Source organism: Rhinichthys klamathensis, unplaced genomic scaffold (assembly GCF_029890125.1).
Source record: "Rhinichthys klamathensis goyatoka isolate OS25496 unplaced genomic scaffold, OSU_Roscu_1.1 h1tg000604l_1, whole genome shotgun sequence".
Taxonomy (NCBI): Eukaryota; Metazoa; Chordata; class Actinopteri; order Cypriniformes; family Leuciscidae; genus Rhinichthys; species Rhinichthys klamathensis.
Window position 1 is genome coordinate 6,156 of NW_026607059.1, and position 24,548 is coordinate 30,703.

General features: G+C 38.3%; 1 protein-coding gene across 5 annotated transcripts; it reads right to left on the reverse strand.

Moving 5' to 3' along the window:
• Window positions 1-7: 7 nt before the first annotated feature.
• On the reverse strand, window positions 8-22,394 carry mmd (monocyte to macrophage differentiation-associated). Of its 5 annotated transcripts, none has more exons than XM_056240577.1 (7): window positions 22,277-22,392; window positions 10,693-10,774; window positions 5,834-5,994; window positions 3,649-3,723; window positions 2,384-2,485; window positions 1,802-1,871; window positions 8-213 (listed from the first exon to the last, which is right to left on the reverse strand). In XM_056240577.1, the coding sequence occupies exons 1-7, from the start codon at window positions 22,303-22,305 to the stop codon at window positions 10-12; spliced, it is 723 nt and encodes a 240-aa protein (XP_056096552.1). In that variant the 5' UTR covers window positions 22,306-22,392; the 3' UTR covers window positions 8-9. The 5 variants fall into 5 exon arrangements, with proteins under 5 accessions (XP_056096552.1, XP_056096553.1, XP_056096554.1 ...); XM_056240578.1 differs by lacking the exon at window positions 22,277-22,392 and adding an exon at window positions 12,591-12,924; XM_056240579.1 differs by lacking the exon at window positions 22,277-22,392 and adding an exon at window positions 11,763-11,800.
• Window positions 22,395-24,548: the final 2,154 nt, after the last annotated feature.

Consider the following 24,548-nt stretch of genomic DNA (forward strand, 5'->3'; position numbering starts at 1 on the left):
TGACGAGGCTCACACGTCCCTGATGTCCTCCAGCGTGGGGCTTCGGTACAGGTACTTCCAGATGGCGTAGTAGTGGATGGCGGCCGCCAGCGCCACGAACACGTGCCAGATGGCGTGAGCGAAGGGAATCACGCCGTCGGATTTGAAGAAGACGACGCCCAGGCAGTAGACGAAGCCCCCGAACGCCAGCTCGTACAGCCCGTCGGTGTTACTCTGATCAAAACAAGAACAACACAAATCAAGATGGGTTTTTAAGTGTATTTAAAGCCCACTATATTTCACCACAGAAGGCTAAAAGGCATTTAACTGTAATGAAACGGTTCTGTGGTTTAGCACTTCAATGGGTTTTTGGTTAAATGCCTGAAATAAGGTGTGCGGTGAACTGTGACATAGGACATTTAGCTCTTACTAAAAGTTTGTTGTTAATCTCCAAATTCTTAGGCACCAAATAAATCTCCCTGCATGCAAAGCCCCTTGACCACAAGGTGGCGCCAGAGTGTGTGACGCGGGACACGTGCCGATTAGCAGTCACGTCTTTATATGAAAATGAACAGTTCTGCTGTCTATGACTCTATAATATAACCTTTGTTATAGTTCACTAGGGTTTGAATTACTCGTATCACACACACACACACACTAGCGGAAAAAAAAAACACGTTTGCTTCCTAATCGAGTTGTCTAATAACCTGGCATTGTACATTACGAATATTGTTGGATCTTTTGTAAGTTGCTCTGGATAAATGTTTACAGAACAGCTGTATAATGTACACAGGTGCTGTATTTATACTTTATACGAAAGAGACACACAACCAGTCAAACCATGTCTGGATTGTTATATCAGTTATTAAGAAAATTAAGTGTATATTAAGACTTTTTTGTTGCACTGTTTACATGACAATTAAGCATTTCATGACCTCCTCATGTAATGTAAAACAATAGGAAAAAAACAAATTCTAAACAGTAAAGAAAAATATATATACACTACCGTTCAAAAGTTTGGGGTCAGTGAGAATTTTATTTTTATTTTTTGGAGGAAAGAAATCAATACTTTTATTAATCAAGGAATAATTAATTTGATCGAAAGTGACAGTAAAGACATTTATAATGTTACAAAAGTCTTTTGAACTTCCTATTCATCAAAGAATCCAAAAAAAAAAAAAAAAAAACGTACAACTGACAGACCAACAACTGTTTCAACATTGATAATAATAATAAATGTTTCTTGAGCATCAAATCCTCATATTATACTGATTTGTGAAGGATCATTTGACACTGAAGACACTGACACTGGTGATGCTGAAAATTCAGCTTTGATCACAGGAATAACTTTACTATATATTCACACAGAAAACAGCTGATTTACACTGGAATAATATTTAATACTATAACTGATTTTTGTTGTATTTTTAATCAAATAAGCGCAGCCATGGTTAGCAGAAGAGAATTCTTTTAAAAGTATTTAAAATCGTACCGACCCCAAACTTTTGAACGGTAGTGTATATATATATTTTATTATCACAGAAGTATTGAGTGTAGCTCCGTTCATTTATGCTGATTAAATTATACAGCAAGTAATACAGTAAAACATCATGGTTACTATCCCATCATGCCAAGGTGAAATGACGCAACTGACGCTGGAAGGTCACATGATCATGCCAACATGGCGAATGTAGCACATACTATACAGAATGCGCTTTGTTTTTTTAAAGCGGTCGTGAAGTAATTACTTATTTAAATAAAGCGATTTCAGACGCAGCCGCTATCTTAATGAGCTCAACAGGAAATGACCTCACACACTCACCATCGATGTCACCACCAGCGCAGGAAAGAAGCCCATGGTCAAGTAAAACGCCAACTCCACTAACTTATACCTGCACAAAACACACACACACGTTATCATCAGACACGCATTCAAGAACATGAACAAATCATAAAAAACACATAAGAACATTAAACATCTCTCTATTGTCAATTGCTTTAATTGTCTAGTTTGTGCATGTTACATTATCAATCTTGTCACGCTTAATACACCTTATTTATTTGCAATAAACCCGCACTCAAACAAATATCCAGGCCTATATTTAACTCTATATTTAAATTGCATACACAATTAAACAATTTAACAATTTAAACACAGTTAAATTTTTTTGGAGTGTGGAAATATAAATAAATACGGTGTAAAATTTCCTTGACGGATCTATAAACCAAAATGGCACTTTTGAGAATATTCAACTATTTTATTTAAAATGCTGTGATCTCAAATAATCATAACCGAGTTCTGCATTCAACAAAATATAATTGAACATGTCAATTATTACCCTAGCCCATAATTAAGACACGATGTCAGATGCAGTCTGAGACATGAAGTTGAAGTCAAACGTACTTTTCGTGGTAGTTAAACACATAGATGGTCCCGGCGGCCGCCATCAACCACACAAACCAGCGCATGTGAGCAGCGAGCGGCCCGAGCTCACGCAGATTCAGCCTGCAGGAACACACACACACACACACATTAGTGCTGCGCTCATTACACAGGAATGTCATTCAGTGGCATGGTGAGATATATCAAAACTCAAGTGGCATATTGTTATAAATTAGCAATATAAAAACACTTCAATGGGAATAAACACATAATAATGATAATAAAAAATAAATTAACGAACTAACAATACTTCTACAGTGTTTATTAATCATAATGTTGATTTATGAATCATAACGTTAACTAACGAGCCGTTATTGTAAAGCAGTGCGAACTCTTCTTGCAGGTAATATAGATAACGAACCTGACGGTATTTAATATTGCAGGTACTTTAATATACAAGCATTCGGTTACACGTGTCATTGTTTCAGTGTAATTATACATGCAAGCACTGAATAATATTAATTAGGGTAAGGGTTTGTTTTAGTTGCATGTAATCATGCATAATTTACTGTTATTACTACAGTAAGTGCATGTAAGATATGTAAAAAGGACGTTGTAAAACAAAGTGTAAAGAAGCATTCATATATTGATGCTCGGTTACTGATGTGTGTGAATTTTGAACATGGCTTATTAAATTATTTTTTTGTGTTCATTTTATAATTTTAAATCACTGATAATGCTTTTTAAAAAATTATTATAATGCATGTAAACACAATGACTTCACTTCTGCAAGCACAAGATGTTAGATGGGAGATACTGTTAAGAAATGAGGAAATGCATCGATTTTGGATCAAAAGTCACAGCAAAGACATTAATAATGTTTCAAAATTTTTCTATTTTAAATAAACTTTCTATTCATCAAAGAATCCTGAAAAAAAAAATGAATGAATGTTTTCAACATTGATAATAATCAGAAATGTTTCTTGAGCATCAGATCATCATATTCTAGTGATTTCTGGAGGATCATGTGACTCTGAAGACTGGAGTAATGATGCTGGAAATACAGCTTTGATCACAGGAATAAATTACATTTGAACATATATTCACATAGAAAACACATTATTAATCATCACTGTATTTTTGATCAAATCAATGCAGCCTTGTTGAGAATAAGAGATTTCTTCCAGACACATAGAACTAAAAATTATATATAAATATATATTTTTTTAAATGTAGCTGTGATTTTAAATAATGATATCAGTAAATATGTCTAAACAAAGGCGTACCATGGTGTGTACGAGGCAGCGATGAAGAAGTAAATGACGACTCGATCACACATGTGGAAGCAGTGCTCCATGCTCCTGAAAGAGAAAACACACAGCAAACTGTAGAAGACACAACGTACACTCACAGAGTCTGTGTCCCAGCAGAATGCAAACTTTAAAAAGTTAAATGGTTTGCAATGATGAGATGTTACTCTTGTACTCCATTAAAGGGGTCATATAATGCCATTTTTGTACAAGCTAATATGATTCTTTAGAGTCTAAATTAAAAGTTTGTAATATACTTTAATTAAAAATTCTCATTAGTATTGTAAGAAAACACTTATTTTACCTGGTCAAAAACAGCTCTGTTTTCAGCACGCCGTTTCAGTGTATATGACTTTAAATGATCATGAGCTTTGCTGACTCCGCCTCTCTGTTCTGTGCGTACACCGTTTGAAACTCAATAACACAATAACCATAACACGTTGTTCAGTTTAAACGTGGAATTATGAATTATATTGAGAACGTCATACATAGAAAACATGCCGTAATGTACCCGGAGTATAAACCTTAGACGCATTGATTGTGAAGCGTGCAGCTAGCGATTTGCAAAGATTAATATACTAATATAAAGTTTAATAAAACGTTTCACTCACTTCCGTTCTTCTGGAGATTCAGCAGGAACACGAATATCTGGTACCGATCCTTTTTAGCAAAGCTTCTTAGCAAATTCAGCTTTATACTGACCCTCGTTTATAAAGCAGTCTGGTGAGAAATGATTCGCGCAAACATGAGAGCAGTGACGTTGCTCGTGGGGAATATTCCCTTCGAAAACAAACTCAGCCACTGCGTCTTCAGCGGTTCGGATTTAGGAACATTAAAATGACTGCTGTGTTCGTTATTACACCCAAGAACAGAACACCACAATCGCTTAGACGCCATTCTGCTCATAGACAGCTCCAGCATATCAACAATGACCGCGCCGGTCCGCGCAGACTATGATTGACAGCTCCCTCATGTGCGAGGGCGGGTCTGTGTTGAAACGCTCCCGTCAATCAACAGTCGCGGGAGGGGCGTCCGTTTTATTGACGTCACAAAAACGAAGGGCTCAATTTGAGGCAGGGGAAAACATATAAGGAGATTAAAACAAAACCACTGGATGGATTTTTATCATTATATGATGTTTGTGTACAGGCACTGCCAACACACATTTCAGTACAATCAACTTGTAAAAGTGCATGTACCATTATATGACCCCTTTAACACATTTAAAGGGTTAAATCACCCAAAAATGAAAATTATGTCATTAATGACTCAAGTCGTTCCAAACCCGTAAGACCTCCGTTCATCTTCGGGACACAGTTTAAGATATTTCAGATTTAGTCCGAGAGCTTTCTGTCCCTCCATTGAAAATGTATGTACGGTATACTGTCCTTGTCCAGAAAGGAAATAAAGACATCATCAAAGTAGTCCATGTGACATCAGTGGGTTAGTTAGAGTGTTTTGACGCATCGAAAATACATTTTGGTCCAAAAATAACAAAAACTACGACTTTATTCAGCATTGTATTGTCTTCCGGTTCTGTTGTGGATCCGCGTTCAGTGCCGCCGCTGACGTAAGACGCTGGTGACGTGTGTCTGGTGCGTCCGTGTATTCGGGTTCAAATAAATATGGCTGGGCAAAAAATGCAAGTCTTCCTCTGTGTCGAAATCCTTAGACATGTTTGCGAAGATGGTTTTGTTTCCAGCGTGCGTCTCCCTCAGACTGTAAACGAAGCTCGGGCGCACCAGACACACGTCAGCAGCGTCTTACGTCAGCGGCGTCACTGAACGCGGATCCACAACAGAACCGGAAGAGAGTACAATGCTGAATAAAGTCCTAGTTTTTGTTATTTTTGGACCAAAATGTATTTTCGATGCTTCAAAACACTCTAACTAACCCACTGATGTCACATGGACTACTTTGATGATGTCTTTATTTCCTTTCTGGACAGTATACCGTACATACATTTACAATGAGGGACAGAAAGCTCTCAGACTAAATCTGAAATATCTTAAACTGTGTCCCGAAGATGAACGGAGGTCTTACGGGTTTGGAACGACATGAGGGCGAGTCATTAATGACATAATTTTCATTTTTGGGTGAACTAACCCTTTAACGTGTTCGCTCCTGCATTTAAACGACTCCCAAAACCCTTCAGGCAAACCTCATGTGGCTCTTTTTCCAGGAGATGATGTGAAAGACGGTGGAGACGAGGAAGAGTGCGATCAGACCCATGCCGTAGACCCAGGCCGTGATCCGCTCCCAGCGGTCGTCCGACAGCCGGTGTAACAGGGCCATTCCCACGAACGCCGGCACGATCAGGAACTGCGGAGGGTTGAAGACGGACAATAGCATTTAACTCTTTCCCCGCCAGCGTTCTTTAAAACAAGAGCTGCCAACGCCAGCATTTCTGATAATTCGGACAACTTTCAAGAGCCACAGAATATTCTGTTGTGAGAAAATCTGAACATGCAATCCCAGCCAGCACAGCCATGTGGGGCCCACATGGGTTTGACGTGGGCTATCTAACTGGGACCCAGCCAGTTTTGTTCCCGGTTTCCATGTAGGCCCCACATGGGTTTGCCCAGATGAAATGAACACTGCTCAGTGTGCACACTACAGGCTGTTAAATGTAACACTGATCAGTTTGAGTTAATGAGATAATTAAGTGATTGAATAATGATTGAGCATTATTGATGAACACCTGATGTTAACAAGCAGAATCACTGAAGGAGAAAATCACAAATTGTAAGCCACCGTTATGTCGATCAGTGTTTGCTTTAGTTGGACTCTGACCCTTAGACTTTCACTTTAAATTTTGTTTGACTGCTGTTATTGATTTATTACAGTCAAATGAACAAAGAAAAGTGTGATCTGATAGTGTTGGTTGTGTTTTGGCAAAATCATGCAGTGATCTGATAAATGAAACTTATTGAGATTATCTGGTTTAACTTGTTAACCAACAGCTTTATGATTCCACAGCATATGATTATCAGTATTTTTAATCCAAAATATTTCATAAACATTGTTCTGATCAAAACACTTTCAAATGAATTTATTTAGAAACACAGACATCAATAATCAGCTTGTGAATCTCAAGAATGGTGACAATAATAATGCATGTTGCAGTGGCTCCCACCAATCACAACTCATTAATGTCTCCCATCATGCATTGCGGTATGAATAAATTATGATCTGAATTGTCTATGTAATTTACTTTTCCTAATTGAATATTCTGCTCGTCACCATTGTTGAGATGCATTGACTGAATCTTGACGTCTGGGTGTACCTAAAAGAAAGTTTTTTTTTTTTAAACAACTTTTAAGAAATCCTTTATATTATATCTAAAATTCTGGATATTTATGCAGAATCACAGTTATGCTGTAACCAACAGCATAAATCACTAAACATAAGGTTCAAATGATGACTGTCATAATATAACCAACACCATTACATCACTTTTTTTTTTTTTTTTGTTCATCTGGCAGTTATAAGTCAGAAACAACAGCCAAACAAAATTTAAAGTTAATAATATAAGGGTCAAGAGCCCAACTAAAGCAAACAACGACCGCCATAACGGTGACTTACAATTTTCTCCTTCAGTGATTCTGCTTTAGGTGTCTTCAATAATGCTCAATCATATTCAATCACTTAATTATCTCATTAACTCCAACACTGATCAGTGTTACATTTAACAGCCTGTAGTGTGCACACTGAGCAGTGTTCATTTCATCTGGGCAAACCCATGTGGGGCCTACATGGAAACCGGGAGCAAAACTGGCTGGGTCCCAGTTATGGCTGTGGCTGTGCTGGCTGGTATACATCAATGAAAGAACAGACCCTCTGCTTCTAAACTAACACATTTTATTCTAGCTTTATGCATTATTTTATCAACACTTGAATGTGGGTAGGTTTAATAAAAAATAAAAAAGCAACATTTTAAAACAAAAAGCTGAGAAAAATCAAGTTGTCGTCAAAAACTACATCTGGATGGTCTTAAAACATTACATTATATATATATATATATATATATATATATGTAAGGGTTACTGCCCGGCGAGGTGTCCATTGTCAGGTATTAATGGACGACAACGAGGCGAAGTCCATTAATAATACCTGACAATGAACTCGAAGGGCATTAATCCACTTATACCATGGTCACTTGCCAAAAAACACATTTTTAAAACATTAGTTTATATTTTAATTAGTTTTACAATCGAAATCTAGTTTTTACAAAGTTTTTACAAACAATAACTTGGTTTCCCTGGTTACGCCTGACGGTTTATTTAGCAACTAGATGTTTGTTTTGATACAATAAATTGTAAACGGATACTTTGACTGCCTGTTGCTATGGTTACTCACAGCTGATGTAGCCAGCGCATTTATTTATTAATTTCGAATGGTAAACAGTCAGTTTCACTAGAACTCCTTTACTAGGTGTCCTCTATCACTTTTTAATGGACACCCTGCAGCCAATCAGAATCGAGTATTCACCCAGACCATGGTATAAATATATATATGCGCCTCATTAGCGGCTGCTATTCGTAAGCCGTCCGCCATATTGGAAAGGTCAAAGTGAACATACGAGAGCAAGTTGACTGAGCGTCTGCAACCGCAATTGGACGCATGTATGAATAGCTATCTATGTGCAATAGACTTCAGCCGGTGATTTCGCTAAACTAACACAATACAACAAGACGAAGGTGTCAGCTGACACGATGGTACAACCATAGTAAAGGTAAAAACATTGAAAAGTAGTGTACCATAGTAAAAACCTGACCTAATATTGAGTTAATACATATTAAAACACAAGCCAACACATTATCACCTGTGAAAGATTATATCCCATTTGTTCTGGAATTTAAATCTCGGCGGTTTCACAACCAGAAGCTGCGCGATACTGTGGCGTCATTGATTTTTACACGTGCAAAAGCAATGCTTCTATCACTTGTTTTTGCTTCTTCTTTGCCTGCGTTTTGATCCGGAGTACTCTTTCAGAAAATGCATAATAGCGTCCCCTACGGTATAACAGTGAAAACACAGAAAGCCGGAAGATTCTGTCAATGGCGGGGAACCGCAGTGTCATAAATGATGGAAAATTCGTGAATGGTGTGGAAAGGGTTAATATGGCAACATTTGGGAGTGTCCCGCCCAGTTGGGTTTCTTTTGATCGGGTTGGACCGGAGAAAACCGGCTGTTTAAAAACCAAACAAAATGGCGGTTTAGTCATGTTATTTTAATATGTTCGAACACGTGTATAATGAGGAAAGCATCACAGAAAAATAATGAGTAGTGAAGGACATTTTTTTTCCTTAACACAATGCTTACTGGTTCAGTTTAAGACCTGTCAATCAATTTGCCATCTTTGATGTTGGTGAGACGTGATGACTGGTGAGTTTTAGTGTGATAAAGGACCGGATTTTGAGCCTGTAGCTTTACATTCAAGCGATCGCAATGCCTAAGTGGCCTAAATATAAGTTGCACGATAAAGAGTGGGAAACTCTCAAAATGTGAATTACGCCTGTCGTGGGAGAGGACACGAAATCAGAAATCAGAGCACAGTTGAATGAAACTGAATACGGGACTATACTATAGGACTATACTACTCCTGTCCAGCATCAGGATGTATTTTAAACCTTGACAGCTGCTGGACCTGATGGTTTTCACTGTGCCAAGTTCTGCATTCTGCTCCATGTACTTCAGGAAAGATGCACTGTAGTTTAGTCCGAAGTCAAAGTTATTGCGGTTCATTTTTCTGTTGTCGGATTATCGTACAGTAGGTCTATGCATCAATGAATGACACGTTTTTGGATATCATGGTGCGTGCATGAACGTGTGTGAAATGCCTGCTACTTACATCACGTTTTGTACTTAAATTGGCGTATTCTTACTGTTGCCATTGAAAATGATGCATGTGTTTTTCCGAGGGTTAAAGTCATGGTTTTTTTTTGGAGTGGGCGGGTTTTGGGGAGCTTTTGAGCTGATACTGTGGCAGAAATAGTCGAGTGTTTTTACATTATTCATCTCAGGGTTCGTACAACCTTTTGAGAGTTAAATTAAAGCACTTTTTTCAAAGCCTTTTCTTAATATTATCCAATTGAAATGTTATTTTTAATGTGATGACCAAAAATATACAAATTAGGTTTGTAGTTTGTACATGTTACTGCTGTTAATAAAAGTTCATTTTATCTGCATCTCAACTCGAGCTCGGCACTTGACTGTCAAATGTGCATTTCCAAGAGTTAAATGTAATATTATTAGTTACTGCATTTTTTTATGCAAAAAAAATTGCAGTTTTATGATTAAAAATCCCCCCACCCCACCAAATCAGGTGCTGGTGCCACCATCTGAGCTTAGGGTGTGTTCACTTCACACTTTTGTTTAGTTCGGACCAAAAAAATTATAATAATTAGCCGTGGTCCGCTTGGCGTTCACATTGGCATCTTTAACACCGGACCTAAAGGCATAGGGATATGTTCACAAGCTGATTGGTCGGCTTTTATTACGTATATTTCGCGACAGACCTTACTCAACATCTAAAACAATGCTGTGTTCTGGGATATATGCGCTGGTTGTATGTCCGTAGCTACATATTATGGTATTTCGACCAGCTGAGAACTCGTGAAGAGCTTATAAAATGTGTGAATGAGTCAAAACCGCGTCAGGAATCCCGTCACACACACCAAGATCTGCAGCGAGGAGACGCGGTTCTGACCCTGTACTGAACTGTGATGGGCAACATCACGACTATGAGGAGAAACAGGTATGCTTGAGCTTTCTGTCCTGTTTAGGGTCACATCTTGTGACATCATGTCCTGTTTTTGGTTCGTTTACATGACTTTGGTCCATGTTGCGTTCATATTTCACCAGAGTTCGTTTTAATCCAACCAAACCGGCCGAGTGTGAACACACCCCACCGGCACTCCTGCTCTTAAGTGTTAGTCTGGAGCCCTGAAAGACTTCCTCATGGCCGCATGGGTGGATTTATTTACTTGTGTTAATTAAAGAATGAATGTCGGTTACCGCATGGGTGTAGCAGTTGGCCGCGTGCTCGTAACATGTGGGCTGGTAACGGCAGTTTGCAGCCGCCCGGGTGTTCATAAACCTGAAACACAACAAACCGTTGCCTTTATTTTTCACAATGAATGGAGCGGAAAAAAACACACTGCATACTTCTGTGTTATTATCGGGAACTATAACTCTTATAAAGACATGCATGTTCATTATTTAAATCAAATTAATGTTAACCAAATAAAATATGTAAAAAACTTTGTTATACTTTAACAAAAAAAAAAAAAAGATTTTTTTTTTATGCCAAGTGATTTGAATATGATGGCAATAAAGATGCATAAACAGAGTGCTTCCATCTGATATACGTTTGGACCAGTGTTATTATTATCTTAAACTAAAACCAAGTCAAAGTACTAAAATTACTAAAACTGAAAATAAAAAAGAATACAATTAAAATAGACATTTAAAAAACAAAACAAATACAAACAGACAAAATACACAACAAAATTACTAAAAAATTTTACTTGAAAATGGAAAATATAAAAATAATAATAATAATTCGGGGAAAAAATAAATCAATAAATACTATATTAATGATACTAAAATAGCACTGGATAGGACACACCAGTATGACATTTTTTTTCCGGATGGACACAAATGGAAGAAAAGGAATATTTTTTTGTAGTGAGTGACCAAGGATGTTAAACTATTTGTCCAAAAAAAAAAGAAAAAAGTTTAAGATAATGACAAACATAAATGAATTCAAAATAATGAGTGATGTCTACATAATTAAAATCAAATGAAACTTAAATAATTAAATGCTTGTAAAGAGGGAAGAAAAACTCTTTTACACTGTCTGAGAAATATAGAAATAATGCACAGACACCAGCCTGTGAGTATTCCTGCCAGATCGCTCTCTACCGTTGATGTGTCCAGCAAACTCATAACCTGCAGAGTGACTTATACAGATGTGCAGTTTGTTTAAATGCTAAACTCCTCAACGGGTGCAGCAATGATGTCAAACATGGTGGCGTCTGATGCAGTGGTGCGTGCTCATTACACACACACACACACACACACACACACATCCGGATCCATACTGCATTCCCCTCCATCCCTACACCCATGCGGATGAATCCTGACACTGCTGATGTTTGGAGAGGAGATATCAGACCATGAACTGAGATAAACCCACCAGCACAAGTGAGTCTAGGAGTCGGTATTGAGTCAATAAATAGACATGCACTGATATCTGTGCAAAATCTGATCTCTGAACGGAGGGAGCGAAGTCAATACACATCTTTGGATCAGTCACAGGACAGGCTTTTAGATCAATGCATGTTCTGATCCATAAACATGATGCATCTACAAGAGAATAACACATCTATTTTATAAGGAGATCAGAACATGCAATGAAATGTATAAAGCACCATAGAAATAAAAGTGACTTGACTTGGTCTGATCTCTGATTAGAGACTATATAGTCAACAGAAACAGCTGGTCTGTAATGCATGCATTATCTGATCTCGAAACAGAAAGTTAATGCATTGAAATAAAGCATGATCAGACCACAAGATGATCTGATCTCTGCATTAAATAAATGAAGTCTGATCTCTGAATAGGGAATGCATGGTATAGAGTCAATAAAAGCACATGCTCTGCTATCTATGCATGAACTGGATAAATCAATAAAAGCATCATGTCAGGATGAGTCTGTATGTCAGTGCACTGTCTGATCTCAAAACAGCACAAATGCATGATTGAAGATGCACGACATATTCAGGTTTCTGAACAAACAGACACAATTAATGAGCAATAAACAAACAGAACACAATAACAGACAGATCATCAGATAATGCGTTGTAATAGTAATAGGACCCGTTAGCTGTCTGGCTAGCCTCCACACTCACCTCTGGAGACTATTCACCCTCTTCATCTCGCGAATACACAAATCAAAACCAGAGCTGAGATCAGTCAATGAACCGGGTTATGAAAATGAATCAGATGTCCGAGGCCTGCGGCAAAATCCCCATTCACAAAAAAAAATCAATCCCAGACCGAAACAAAACGCGTCCGTGCCACCATAACGGCTCAAACACACCCTAAATCATCCATAAGAGACCGTTTGTCACATCATTCCGTCTTGTGCCGGATCCCTCTCTCTCTTTCTCAGGCTTTATCCCTCTTTCTGTGACTATCAAAAGCCGGAGACGGAGTTGTACATTTTAACCTTTTTTTTTTCTCGACAGAAATGATTGACGGGGACTTCAGCCAATGGGAGCGCGGTTGGAGTGAGGCGGTTGATGAGTTCGACCAATCATCGGCGGGAATGATATCGCTTTGTTTGACGCAACAAAGGAGGGCGGGGCGTGTGGTGGCGAGCGAGAGTAGCCATACCTGTTTGAATCACGACCTGTGTTCAAAAGTGACATTGAATAGAAACATGACGATTCTCTTTTGTCATTCAATTGTAATTTAAAACGATAGTTAGGGGCTCAAGCACGAAGTGCTGAAAACCTATTGTATTTGTATTGATTTTTATTATTATTATTATTAAGTGTAACTGTAATTTAAACATAATGTGGTGAGCATCAAAAACTGCAAAAAAAATGTTTTCCTTATTTCTGACACAAATGTCATCTACCATTTTTTCCCTTCTTTTTCTCTGTATGGCCACATGTTCTTGTTCATTGTTCTGTATATTATCTATTTTTTGTACTGAATTACAATTATGCAATAAAAGTGCTCTACCATGTTTTTGGACAAGCATGCCCCTTCTTTAAAGTCCACCGTAGTCAATAATTGTATCCCTTAAAACTCATCTTTGATCACCAAAATGACATATTGAAACGTTTTTTCCTTGAAAAAAGTCATGCCTTAAAATAGCTTGAATGTAACTCCACAACCTTGCATCATTTAGTATACGCGGCTCTATGAATATGCAAATGAGCCCCGCCTCCACTCACTCACTCAGCTCAGAGATCCACTGGTTGACGATCACACGTTGATCTGATTGGTTACAAGGTAGTTTGTGACGTCAGAAACACCAGCGATTTCAAACCGTGTTTTTGAGACTGTCTTTGGTTCACTGCAGTTTTAAGGAGAAAATACTCAGCAATGCTGTCGACTTATGAATTTACACTTTGTCTTAAAGCATATTAAAAACACCACATAGACATATAAACGCAACATTAAAAGCTGGATTTTCATCACAGGGGGACTTTAAAATACTGAGTAGTATAAATAAGTAGCCTAAATACCATGGTATAATATGCATGTAATCACTAGTGTTATCAAATTAGTAGGCAAAAGGCCCACTTCAGTTCAGTTCCTGTGGTGTTACCATGTGAAACCACGGCACTGCAACTTCCTTTTTAAAAGCGTAAACCTCTGAGCATCTGATATTTCATTAAAAACACATGATCGAAATGCTTTTTTTCTCTGATTTTGGAAACTCGATCGACTTAAAATGCTTCCAAGATCGACGGGTTGGTGATTCTTGTAACATACTGTTTTACGGTCAATGACAAGAGTACTAATCAGCTGTCTCACGAACTTAACCAGCACATTTATCCCCACATAGCAAAGCCATAACACAGCGAGGGAGAAGAATTAAGTTAGATGAAACAATCCAACTACATATTTACACCACTGACAAGGGAAAAGTCACTACTCACGGTGTTTATGACTAGCTTCTTCTAGCTTTCTGCTGCTTCTCTTTCAAGGTAGTGACGAAACGCACTCTGTAACGCTGTCTGTTCGCTGTCGGCTACTGTAGAAACATGACGTCACAATATGGCGACCTTCATAGAAGGGGATTCCCGCGCCTATAAATGCCTCATTCTAAGGTAATAAAAACATTACTGTTTATTAAGTAAGTTCTTTATACACCACTGAACACATAGTTATGGATGTCATATTGCATTTCTGTTAATAAATGTTACACACTGCACCTTTAAGGACTGTTCGCTGAAGGTGTATTTGCGGAACCAAAAATAGTTATTCTATTCTATTTCTGTGAAAACCCCCTTTGGTAACCTTTATTTTAAAGAGTGAAGTTGTGTAAGTGTGCACTTATGTACTTGTGCTCCTGTCTTGTAGCTGAATTTCCCCTTAGGGGTGAACCAATTTTTTTTTGTTCATGAAAAAATCCTTACACACATTTTGCAACTAACGCTGGAGGCGAACATGCAGCCGTGGCTCAGGGATTCGTGACCAGAAGCAACATTACATAAACCAGCAGCAACGCCATTAGATGTCACTGAACATTTATTTAAGGCTGTTAACTGAATTAAGAAGAAGTCAGAGTTCGTGTTTTCCAGGAAAAACATCTAAACATACTTCATGCTCACCAAGGCTGCATTTATTTAACCAAAAATTGATCATGTGACACTGAAGACTGGAGTAATGATGCTGAATATTCAGCTTTGATCACAGGAACAAAATGACAGTTTATTCAGATAAAAAAACAGTTATTTTAAATTGTAGCACATATTTTGACTGTGTTTTTGATACTGATACAGACAGGATTTATCCGTCTGACTGCAGGTCTCACCGTCTCAGACTCGAAATGTTCGCCAGGTCACCAGATTATGCACAAAGCTCCTAATGGGATGATAGTGAGACTAAAAGCTGCATGTATTTCAGCATGTTACAAAAAAAAAAGAGAAGCAGTCATGGTATTAGATGACAGTTTGATATTAATTTGATGTGCACTTTGAACAGCAACCGAAAGACCTGTGATTTTTATTTGCAGTGTAAGAAGTTTAAACTGCACCACCATAGTAAATACTAAAGAAAATAGAAAATGAGTGAGTGAGTTCACGTAGTGTAACAGCGCAGCGCTTCTGTGTTGTACGTCAGAACGTAGGCTCACTATTGGCCGACGCTAGTGTGATGCGTGTGATGCTGGCCAATAGTGAGCTTACGTTCTGACGTACAACCCAGAAGCGTTGCGCTGTTACACTACGTGAACTCACTCGAGGCCAACACAGAAGAAAACAAATTGAATAAAGTCGTTATTTTTGTGGGGGGTTTTTGCGCACAAAAAGTATTCTCGTCGCTTGAGAAACTTAAGATTGAGCCACTGTAGTCACTCGGACTATTTTACTTACTATTTTTTACTAACTTTTCTGGGCCGGCAAGTTTCAATCCCTTAAGAAGCCTATGGAGGAGTGATCCAGCTCTCAGATTTAATCAAAAATATATCTTAATTTGTGTTCCGAAGATGAACGAAAGTCTTACGGGGTTGAACAACATGAGGGAGAGTAATTACTGACAGAATTTTCATTTTTGGGTGAACTAACCCTTTAATCTCTCAAGATAAATCCCTACATACAAAGAAACAGCGGCAGAGGCCTTTATAACCACAGGCGTTCATGGAAATTTCAATCATTTGAACCCGCTGCACCGGCTCTTAATGCTATAGAAACAGCCCAGTTCAGCTGGTAGAGGAAGTAGAGACGGCTAAATTAACCGGGGGATTTACACTAAGACACTAACAGGAAGGCTGATCCTTCCCTTCCTCCTCATAATCTTTCATGACGTATTTCTCTACCATCAAATCTTCTGATCCTATCTGGTAACATTAATGTATGCCGTACAGTGGACGTGGTGCTCAACAGATAACTCTATTTGGATCTGCAAATGGAATGTTTAAAAAAAAAACATTCTAGACCACATTTAAAATAAATGCATCAGCAACAGAACATCGATTTCAAATGTTCACTGTGGAACTCAGAACTCTACATCGGAATACTGATTGGCACACACCCGAAAACACGTTTCTGAATTATGTCATTTACTTTTATCCTATATTATATAGTGGATAGATATCCATGTGAAGTTGATAAGGAGCTGCTTTATCAAGTTTTGGATGTGTTCATCTGCCAGAAACCGCACATTCCTGCCAATCGAAATTAAGGTCAGCTAGATTTATCACACCTCACCTTTTCAGTTTATCTACAGAGCAACATTCAAGTTAATTTGATTAGTGTTTGGCACCGTATGTATTTGTTTCTCCTTTCACGATCACTTTAGACTAGTGACCTGTAATGCCAGATCTTTTGGTGGCTTGGCTTGGTCTGACGTTGGTCCAGAAGGATTTTAGGTCGTTAGAAAAAGTGCAATGGCAGGACCACGGTTGCACACACAATGTGGTTTAGCCAAGTAGGACGTGTTCCTGGATTAACATCATTTGGTGGCCCTGGAATAATAATTAAATAAATCATATTTTGTGGTACTTTGATGAAGGATTATTGTCAGGATTATGTGTTTTTTTGTGTTCGGTTCTGCCATTATCAGTTGTCCTCATTTCCATTTCTGACCTGGTTTCATTCTGCTCACCTGTTTTTTTAATTAATTAACTCATTAGATCCCTCATTTAGGGTATGTTTACACGACAACGATATGCTTAAAATGGAGACGTTTTTCCTTTTCCGCGTACAGATGACACATTAATGTCATTGTTAAAACGATCCCCATTTACACGGATTCGCGAAAACGACTAAAAACACTGTATTCTACTGCCAGGCCACTAGATGGCGATGAAACACTATAAACTGAACACGTAATACTTTGCCCTTTGAAAACCGTTTTCAAAAGTTTGCGTTTTCACGCACCCAAAACACATACAAAGTTTTACGTTTTTAGTTGGAAGCGGTGTCGTGTAAACAGCCGCTTAGTCTGGCTATAGCCTGTGTTTTCAAGTTCTTTGTCCGATCTCGTCTGTGTTTAGTAGTTGTGTTTTCCACATTTATCTCCTGATGTTCCTTGTGGATCTACAAAATAAAGAGTATTTGTTTGATTCTTTATCGTTGTCTGCTCATTACAGCCACCGTATTGTATGATCACCATATTTACTGTAGCCTGTACCATAGCACTGTGAACACCTCATATATATACACTCACCGGCCACTTTATTAGGTACCCCATGCTAGTAACGGGTTGGACCCCCTTTTGCCTTCAGAACTGCCTCAATTCTTCGTGGCATAGATTCAACAAGGTGCTGGAAGCATTCCTCAGGGAGTTTGGTCCATATTGACATGATGGCATCACACAGTTGCCGCAGATTTGTCGGCTGCACATCCATGATGCGAATCTCCCGTTCCACCACATCCCAAAGATGCTCTATTGGGTTGAGATCTGGTGACTGTGGAGGCCATTTTAGTACAGTGAACTCATTGTCATGTTCAAGAAACCAATTTGAAATGATTAGAGCTTTGTGACATGGTGGAAGTAGCCATCAGAGGATGGGTACATGGTGGCCATAAAGGGATGGACATGGTCAGAAACAATGCTCAGGTAGGCCGTGGCATTTAAACGATGCCCAATTGGCACTAAGGGGCCTAAAGTGTGCCAGGAAAACATCCCCCACACCATTACACCACCACCACCAGCCTGCACAGTGGTAACAAGGCATGATGGTTCCATGTTCTCATTCTGTTTACGCCAAATTCTGACTCTAACATCTGAATGTCTCAACAGAAATCGAGACTCATCAGACCAGGCAACATTTTTCCAGTCTTCAACTGTTCAATTTTGGTGAGCTCTTGCAAATTGTAGCCTCTTTTTCCTATTTGTAGTGGAGATGAGTGGTACCCGGTGGAGTCTTCTGCTGTTGTAGCCCATCCGCCTCAAGGTTGTGCGTGTTGTGGCTTCATAAAAATGCTTTGCTGCATACCTCGTTTGTAACGAGTGGTTATTTCAGTCACTGTTGCCCTTCTATCAGCTCGAACCAGTCTGGCCATTCTCCTCTGACCTCTGGCATCAACAAGGCATTTCCGCCCACAGAACTGCCGCTCACTGGATGTTTTTTCTTTTTCGGACCATTCTCTGTAAACCCTAGAGATGGTTGTGCGTGAAAATCCCAGTAGATTAGCAGTTTCTGAAATACTCAGACCAGCCCTTCTGGCACCAACAATCATGCCACGTTCAAAGTCACTCAAATCACCTTTCTTCCCCATACTGATGCTCGGTTTGAACTGCAGGAGATTGTCTTGACCATGTCTACATGCCTAAATGCACGTAGTTGCCGGCATGTGATTGGTTGCTTAGAAATTAAGTGTTAACGAGCAGTTGGACAGGTGTACCTAATAAAGTGGCCGGTGAGTGTATATATATATATATTATATATATATGCTGTCAGATCTTCTAAAATAAATATCTAGTCTAGATAAATAGATCCAGGTCACTAAACGAAAAACATTCTTCACCTTGTCTCCTATAGGTCCGGAGGGACTCTCTGAAATTACTCCCAGATAGCTCTTGTGCTGAGCGTGTTGCCTTAAGGAAAAGACCTCTCATTACTCTTTCATAGACTGTAAGAGTAGGAACCACAGTGACATAACAAAATGGGCCACCTGAGAGGAGAAAGCTGAAATAATATCCCAGTACAAACCCGCTGCCAGGCCGAACACATCGCTGAGCTCCCAGAATCCTCTCTGTCTAGATGCATTTATCCCTGTCAAGACGCCAGTTATGTTTTTCTTTTGCATTAAAGTCCCCCTGCGGTTAAAATCCAGTTTTTTAATGTTGTTTATATGTGTATGTGGTGCTTTAAGACAAACCATGTGCAAATTCATAACTCAGTATTTTCTCCTTAAAACTGCAGTGAACCAAAGACAGTCTCAAAAACACGGTTTGAAATCGCTGGTATTTCTGACGTCACAAACTACCTTGTAACCAATCAGATCAACGTGTGATTGGCAACCAGTGGATCTCTGAGCTGAGTGAGTGAGTGGAGGCGGGGCTCATTTGCATATTCATAGAACCGCGAATACTAAATGAGGCAAGGGTGTCGAGTTACATTCACGCTATTTTAAGGCATGAATAATTTTTTTGTAATTTTGGTGATTAACGATGAGTTTTAAGAGATTAAATTATTGACTACATGCAGTTTTAATGATGGAACTGAAACCAAAAGTATATGTCTACCTTTGAATAGGTACAAGTGCGCCTCATACGCATTTTACTGTGACACAGCACTATCTTCTGTTATCTTTACGTTAAATATTTACTCTGTGCTTACTCTGTCACTCAACCTTTGAAACGATGGTCCGACAACAATAAACTTCTTCCACAGATATTATTGTGTCAAATTATCATATCTAATCACCACCGCAGTGAGCTTTCATTTTTAAAAATTATGCATTATTCGTTGGAAGAAACTAATGAGTGTACAATACAAATGTGCAAACTGAACAAATTCAGTGCAGGAACTTTAAATGGCTTTCTGGCCACTGCATTTCACAAGTTTCTGTCTGTCTATAGTCTTAGCCATATAGTTTGCCCACAAATATACTGTTCTCACTCTGAGAAACTGAAGTGTAAAAATAGCCTAAGTAAGAAGTAGCATGACGTAGAGCTCAGCGGCTAATGGGCTCAAAACAGCTCTATGCAAGCCACTCAAACCCTCACAAACACAAACAAAAACATTGATGCATTTTATGCAAAGTCACAGTTTATCCTCTAAACAACTTCAGCTTATGGGTAATATGATTCACAAGCCAATGAGATTAATTGCGTGTAACACGTCAACTCAGAATAGAGGCAGTATGTTGTCGTTTCTAAACCAATCACCGGCACCGCGGAAACTTCCCGGAAGCTCCTGACCTCCATTTGACTGATTCATGGATCAAACAGGGTCCAGAAAAAGACTCCAAGGAAAATCTGTGTTGCTCAGGAGTTACTCTTCTACAGCTCCGGAGAATTAATGACGTTGCCAGTTATGTCACATTTAAGTATCAGCTCTGCACGTCTCAGATGTTTCTACAAAAACAGTCAAAAAACTGTGGTTGCCAGTATAATCTTGTAAATATCCTACAGTAAAATTTTACAATTAAAAACTGTAATATGTGTGGCCTAATGGTTAGAGAGTCAGACTGATAACCCAAAGGTTGAAGGTTCGATTCTCAATACCGGTGGAGGGGTGAATGAACAGCGCTCTCTTCCACTCTCAATACTCACGATTATTGGCATCGATGGTTCCATGAAGAACTTTTAACATCCATAGAATCTTTCAGTTCCACAAAAGGTTCTTTATAGTGGAAAAAGGTTCTTTAGATTGTTAAAATGTTCTTCACACTCTTCACTTTTAAGAACTGTTCACTGAAAGGTTCTTTGGGGAACCAAAAATGGTTATTTTATGGCATCGAAAACCCCCTTTTGGAACCATTATTGTTTTAGACAAATCACCATTTGTTCTCCATTTTAATTCTGTCCAGGAGAAACAACTGAGCCATTAAAGTGCAATTTGTCATGAACACAAATACAAAAAAAAACCATCATGGTAACACACATGATACTAAAATAACGCTAAACATTAATGTAAGGTGTAACACCCTAACTGATAACAAAAAAACTAATAAGAAACTTCATTATTAACATATAAGTGTCACACAGGAATTCTGGAGGCTTTTCACAGTAAATTACAAGATTATTTGTTAATTTTTTTACTTCCAAAAATGGTACATTTAATTGTATTTTACTGTAAAATTACATGACATATAAGATTAGATCTATTTATCCCCTGTATATAATGAGAACTTACTGTTAACCCATTTTTACTGTAGTATTTTTACAGTAAAAATTACGGTAAAAATCTTGTTAATTGTTTAATACCAAGTTACAAAAAACTGCAATAGATCTACCAGGACAGTTTAAACAATTTTACAGTAATTTACTGTTAAATGTTCAGACTTTGAAAGATTTACAGTAAAAAAAAAACCTAATCTGATATTCCTACAATAATGTTTGAGACTTTACGTCTGATTTTGTTTAAACAATCATGTTTCTCGATAGTTTTGACATATGGGTTTTGTGTGTTTGTGTGTAAATGTTTACTGCATTATTCCAGTGTCATGCGGTTATTACCATGATGGTGTTTGGTATGTGTGTGCATGACACTGTGTGCAATCTGTATTTTAATTTTGCAGCTTGTGGAAAAGCCATTTATTAATTGATTATATTTTTTTTAACTGCCTGCATAATTACAGTGCCTATATAATTTAAACAAAACAGAGTAATAAGATCTATTATTAACATTATATCAGTTAATAAAATAAAGCCTAGGTTTTTTTCTATAGTAAATTTAAGTTCAGCCCAATAATGATGCTACCATATTTTTTTACAATAAAGTTCTGGCAACCACAGCTGCCGTTTTTTTCACGTCAAGTTCAGATTTTTTTTTTTTTTACTGTGTAAAAATGTAATGTTCAAATCATTCAGTCTTGGAAGAATCGCTTGAGTTTACACTGAGACTTCTGAGTCATGACTGAGATCCGTTCTGAAAAATAAAGGTTCTTTATTGGAATCAATGGTTCCATGAAGAATCTTTAACATCCATAGAATCTTTTCATTCCACAAACGATTCTATAAAGTGGAAAACGGTTCTTTAAATTATTCAAATTAAATTATTAAAGTTATTTTAAGAACTGAACACTGAAAGGTTCTTTGGGGACCCATTATTATACATTACATTAAAACCTTTTCCCCAGCCAGAGAACCACAACAAATCACAATTTGTTCTCCATTTAAATTCCAAGAAACAACTAAGCCATTAAAGTGCCATTTGTGTTTTTTTTTTCTTTTTACTCACCGTTTCTTTAGATAATCCAATCCGGACATGATTCAATCTCGGCACAGAAGTTCTGAATTGTTTAAAAAAAGACGCTTTACACAAAACACCAAACGAGAAATACAGTCCTTGCATAGTTATGTACAGTAGATAAAAAAAGATAATGTGCTGTTATAAATTGAGCTGTTATCAGTCCGTCTCAGACCAAAGTACTCTTTTTCTCGGTGGCCGGCGGTTCGTAGGTGGTCACCATCTTGTTCTGGTCCCACCGGGCGTTGGCGGGCGAGCTCTGCATGACCACCAGCCGGATGGGAGCGGCGTTGGCGTTGGGCACGGGGTCGGGCGCGTACTCCTTGGTGGGGTCTTTGCCCTGGCAGTCGTAGAGGATGCAGGAGATGAGGAAGACGAGGAGGAGGATGACATAGCTGGCGATCAGTATGATGAGGTTGAGGGTGACCGGGTCGATCTCCACGTCGTCTGCGATGAAGCTCATGGTGGCGGAGGACCTGAAGGACTGAGTCGGACCCTGAGCGCCGTCTCAGGACATAGAGACCTGAGAGGGATTAGTTCACACAAATCCCTCTCTCATTCTGCCTGTCTATCTCTCTCGCTCTCTCTCTCTCTCTCACACACACACACACATGTTGAGGTTTCATGTTTTATGGGGACTTTCCATAGACAATGATTTTACACTGTAAAAACTGTATATTCCATCCTCTAACACACACATACACACACTTGCACACACACTCTCTCGCTCACTCTCACACACACACACTCTCTCACTCACTCACTCACTCACTCTCTCTCTCTCTCTCACACACACACACTCTCTCACTCACTCTCTCTCTCACACCAGCCACACACACACACACACTCTCTCTCTCTCACTCACTCACTCGCTCTCTCACACACACACACACACACACACACACATGTACGCACACTCTCTCTCTCACACACACACACTGTCTGTCTCTCAGTTTCAGTCTAATGTGCTTTATTGGCATGACTAATAATTGTACATCTGTATCGCCGGAGCATTTACGGCTTACAGCCTCTGTCTGTCAATCACTCGGTTTTAATGCATTTTGTTGGCGTCACGAACACATTTGTACTGCCAAAGCATTTGCAGATGAGTTTCCAAGGGCAAAATAAAACATTGTGTATGAGTCAGTAAGATGTTTTAGTGTTTTTGAAATAAGTCTCTTCTGCTAAGGCTGCATTTATTTGAGCAAAAATACAGTGAAAACAGTAATATTGTGCAATATTATTACTATTTGACTATAACTATTGAATTTTCAGCATCATTACTCCAGTCTTCAGTGTCACATGATCCTTCAGAAATCATTCTAATATGAGGATTTGTTGCTCAAGAAACATTTCTGATTATTATCAGAGTTGAAAACAGTTGTGCTGGTTCAGATTTTTGTCACTTTTCACCCATTTAAAGCATCCTTACTGAATAAAAGTGTTCATTTCTTTTAAATAACTTACTGAGCCAAAAAGTAATGAATGGTTGTGTAACTCTCACTTATTGATTAGATAAAAACGCATTGATTGGATAAAATATTAAAGCGAAATCTTCAGTGAAAACAGTCAAAAATGTTTGTCAAACGTGTTCATGTTAATGAATTAGTTAATGTTGAACAGCTTTTGTTACTCTGTGTGAACTTGAAGAGAACTGACTTCATATGTGCACCAAGGGCTCATTTACACAAGAATAATGTACTGAAAAAACAGAATCATTTTCCTTTGCGTTTTTCACGTACAGATGATAACGTTGTCAAAACGATCCCCGTTCACACGTCAAAACAAAAAACACTTTATTATTTCATCCAGTAGTTGGCGATGCCATTTTGTAATACGAAATACACATGACGTTTTATTAAAAACTAAAATGCATGGAAAGCCAAAAATGGTTCCTCTATGTCGACATCACTACGAAAACCCCTATTGGATCCTTTATTTTTAAAGGGGTCATATAATGCCATTTTTGTACACGCTAATATGATTCTTTAGGGTCTAAATTAAAAGTTTGCAATATACTTTAATTAAAAATTCTCATTAGTATTGTAAGAAAACACTTATTTTACCTGGTCAAAAATAGCTCTGTTTTCAGCACACCGTTTCAGTGCATATGCCTTTAAATGATCATGAGCTTTGCTCACCCCGCCTCTCTGTTCTGTGTGTACACCGTTTGAAACTCAATAACACAATAACCATAACGCGTTGTTCAGTATAAACGTGGGATTATGAATTATATTGAGAACGTCATACATAGAAAACATGC

Excerpts from the sequence above, each read along its gene's own strand:
- mmd (XM_056240576.1), bottom strand. The coding sequence starts at position 22,390 with ATGCAAGGACTGTATTTCTCGTTTGGTGTTTTGTGTAAAGCGTCTTTT. Across the intron at positions 2,486-3,648 it reads GCTGCCTCGTACACACCATG|GCTGAATCTGCGTGAGCTCG; the intron begins GTACGCCTTTGT and ends GTGTTCCTGCAG. Across the intron at positions 214-1,801 it reads CGCTGGTGGTGACATCGATG|AGTAACACCGACGGGCTGTA; the intron begins GTGAGTGTGTGA and ends TGTTTTGATCAG.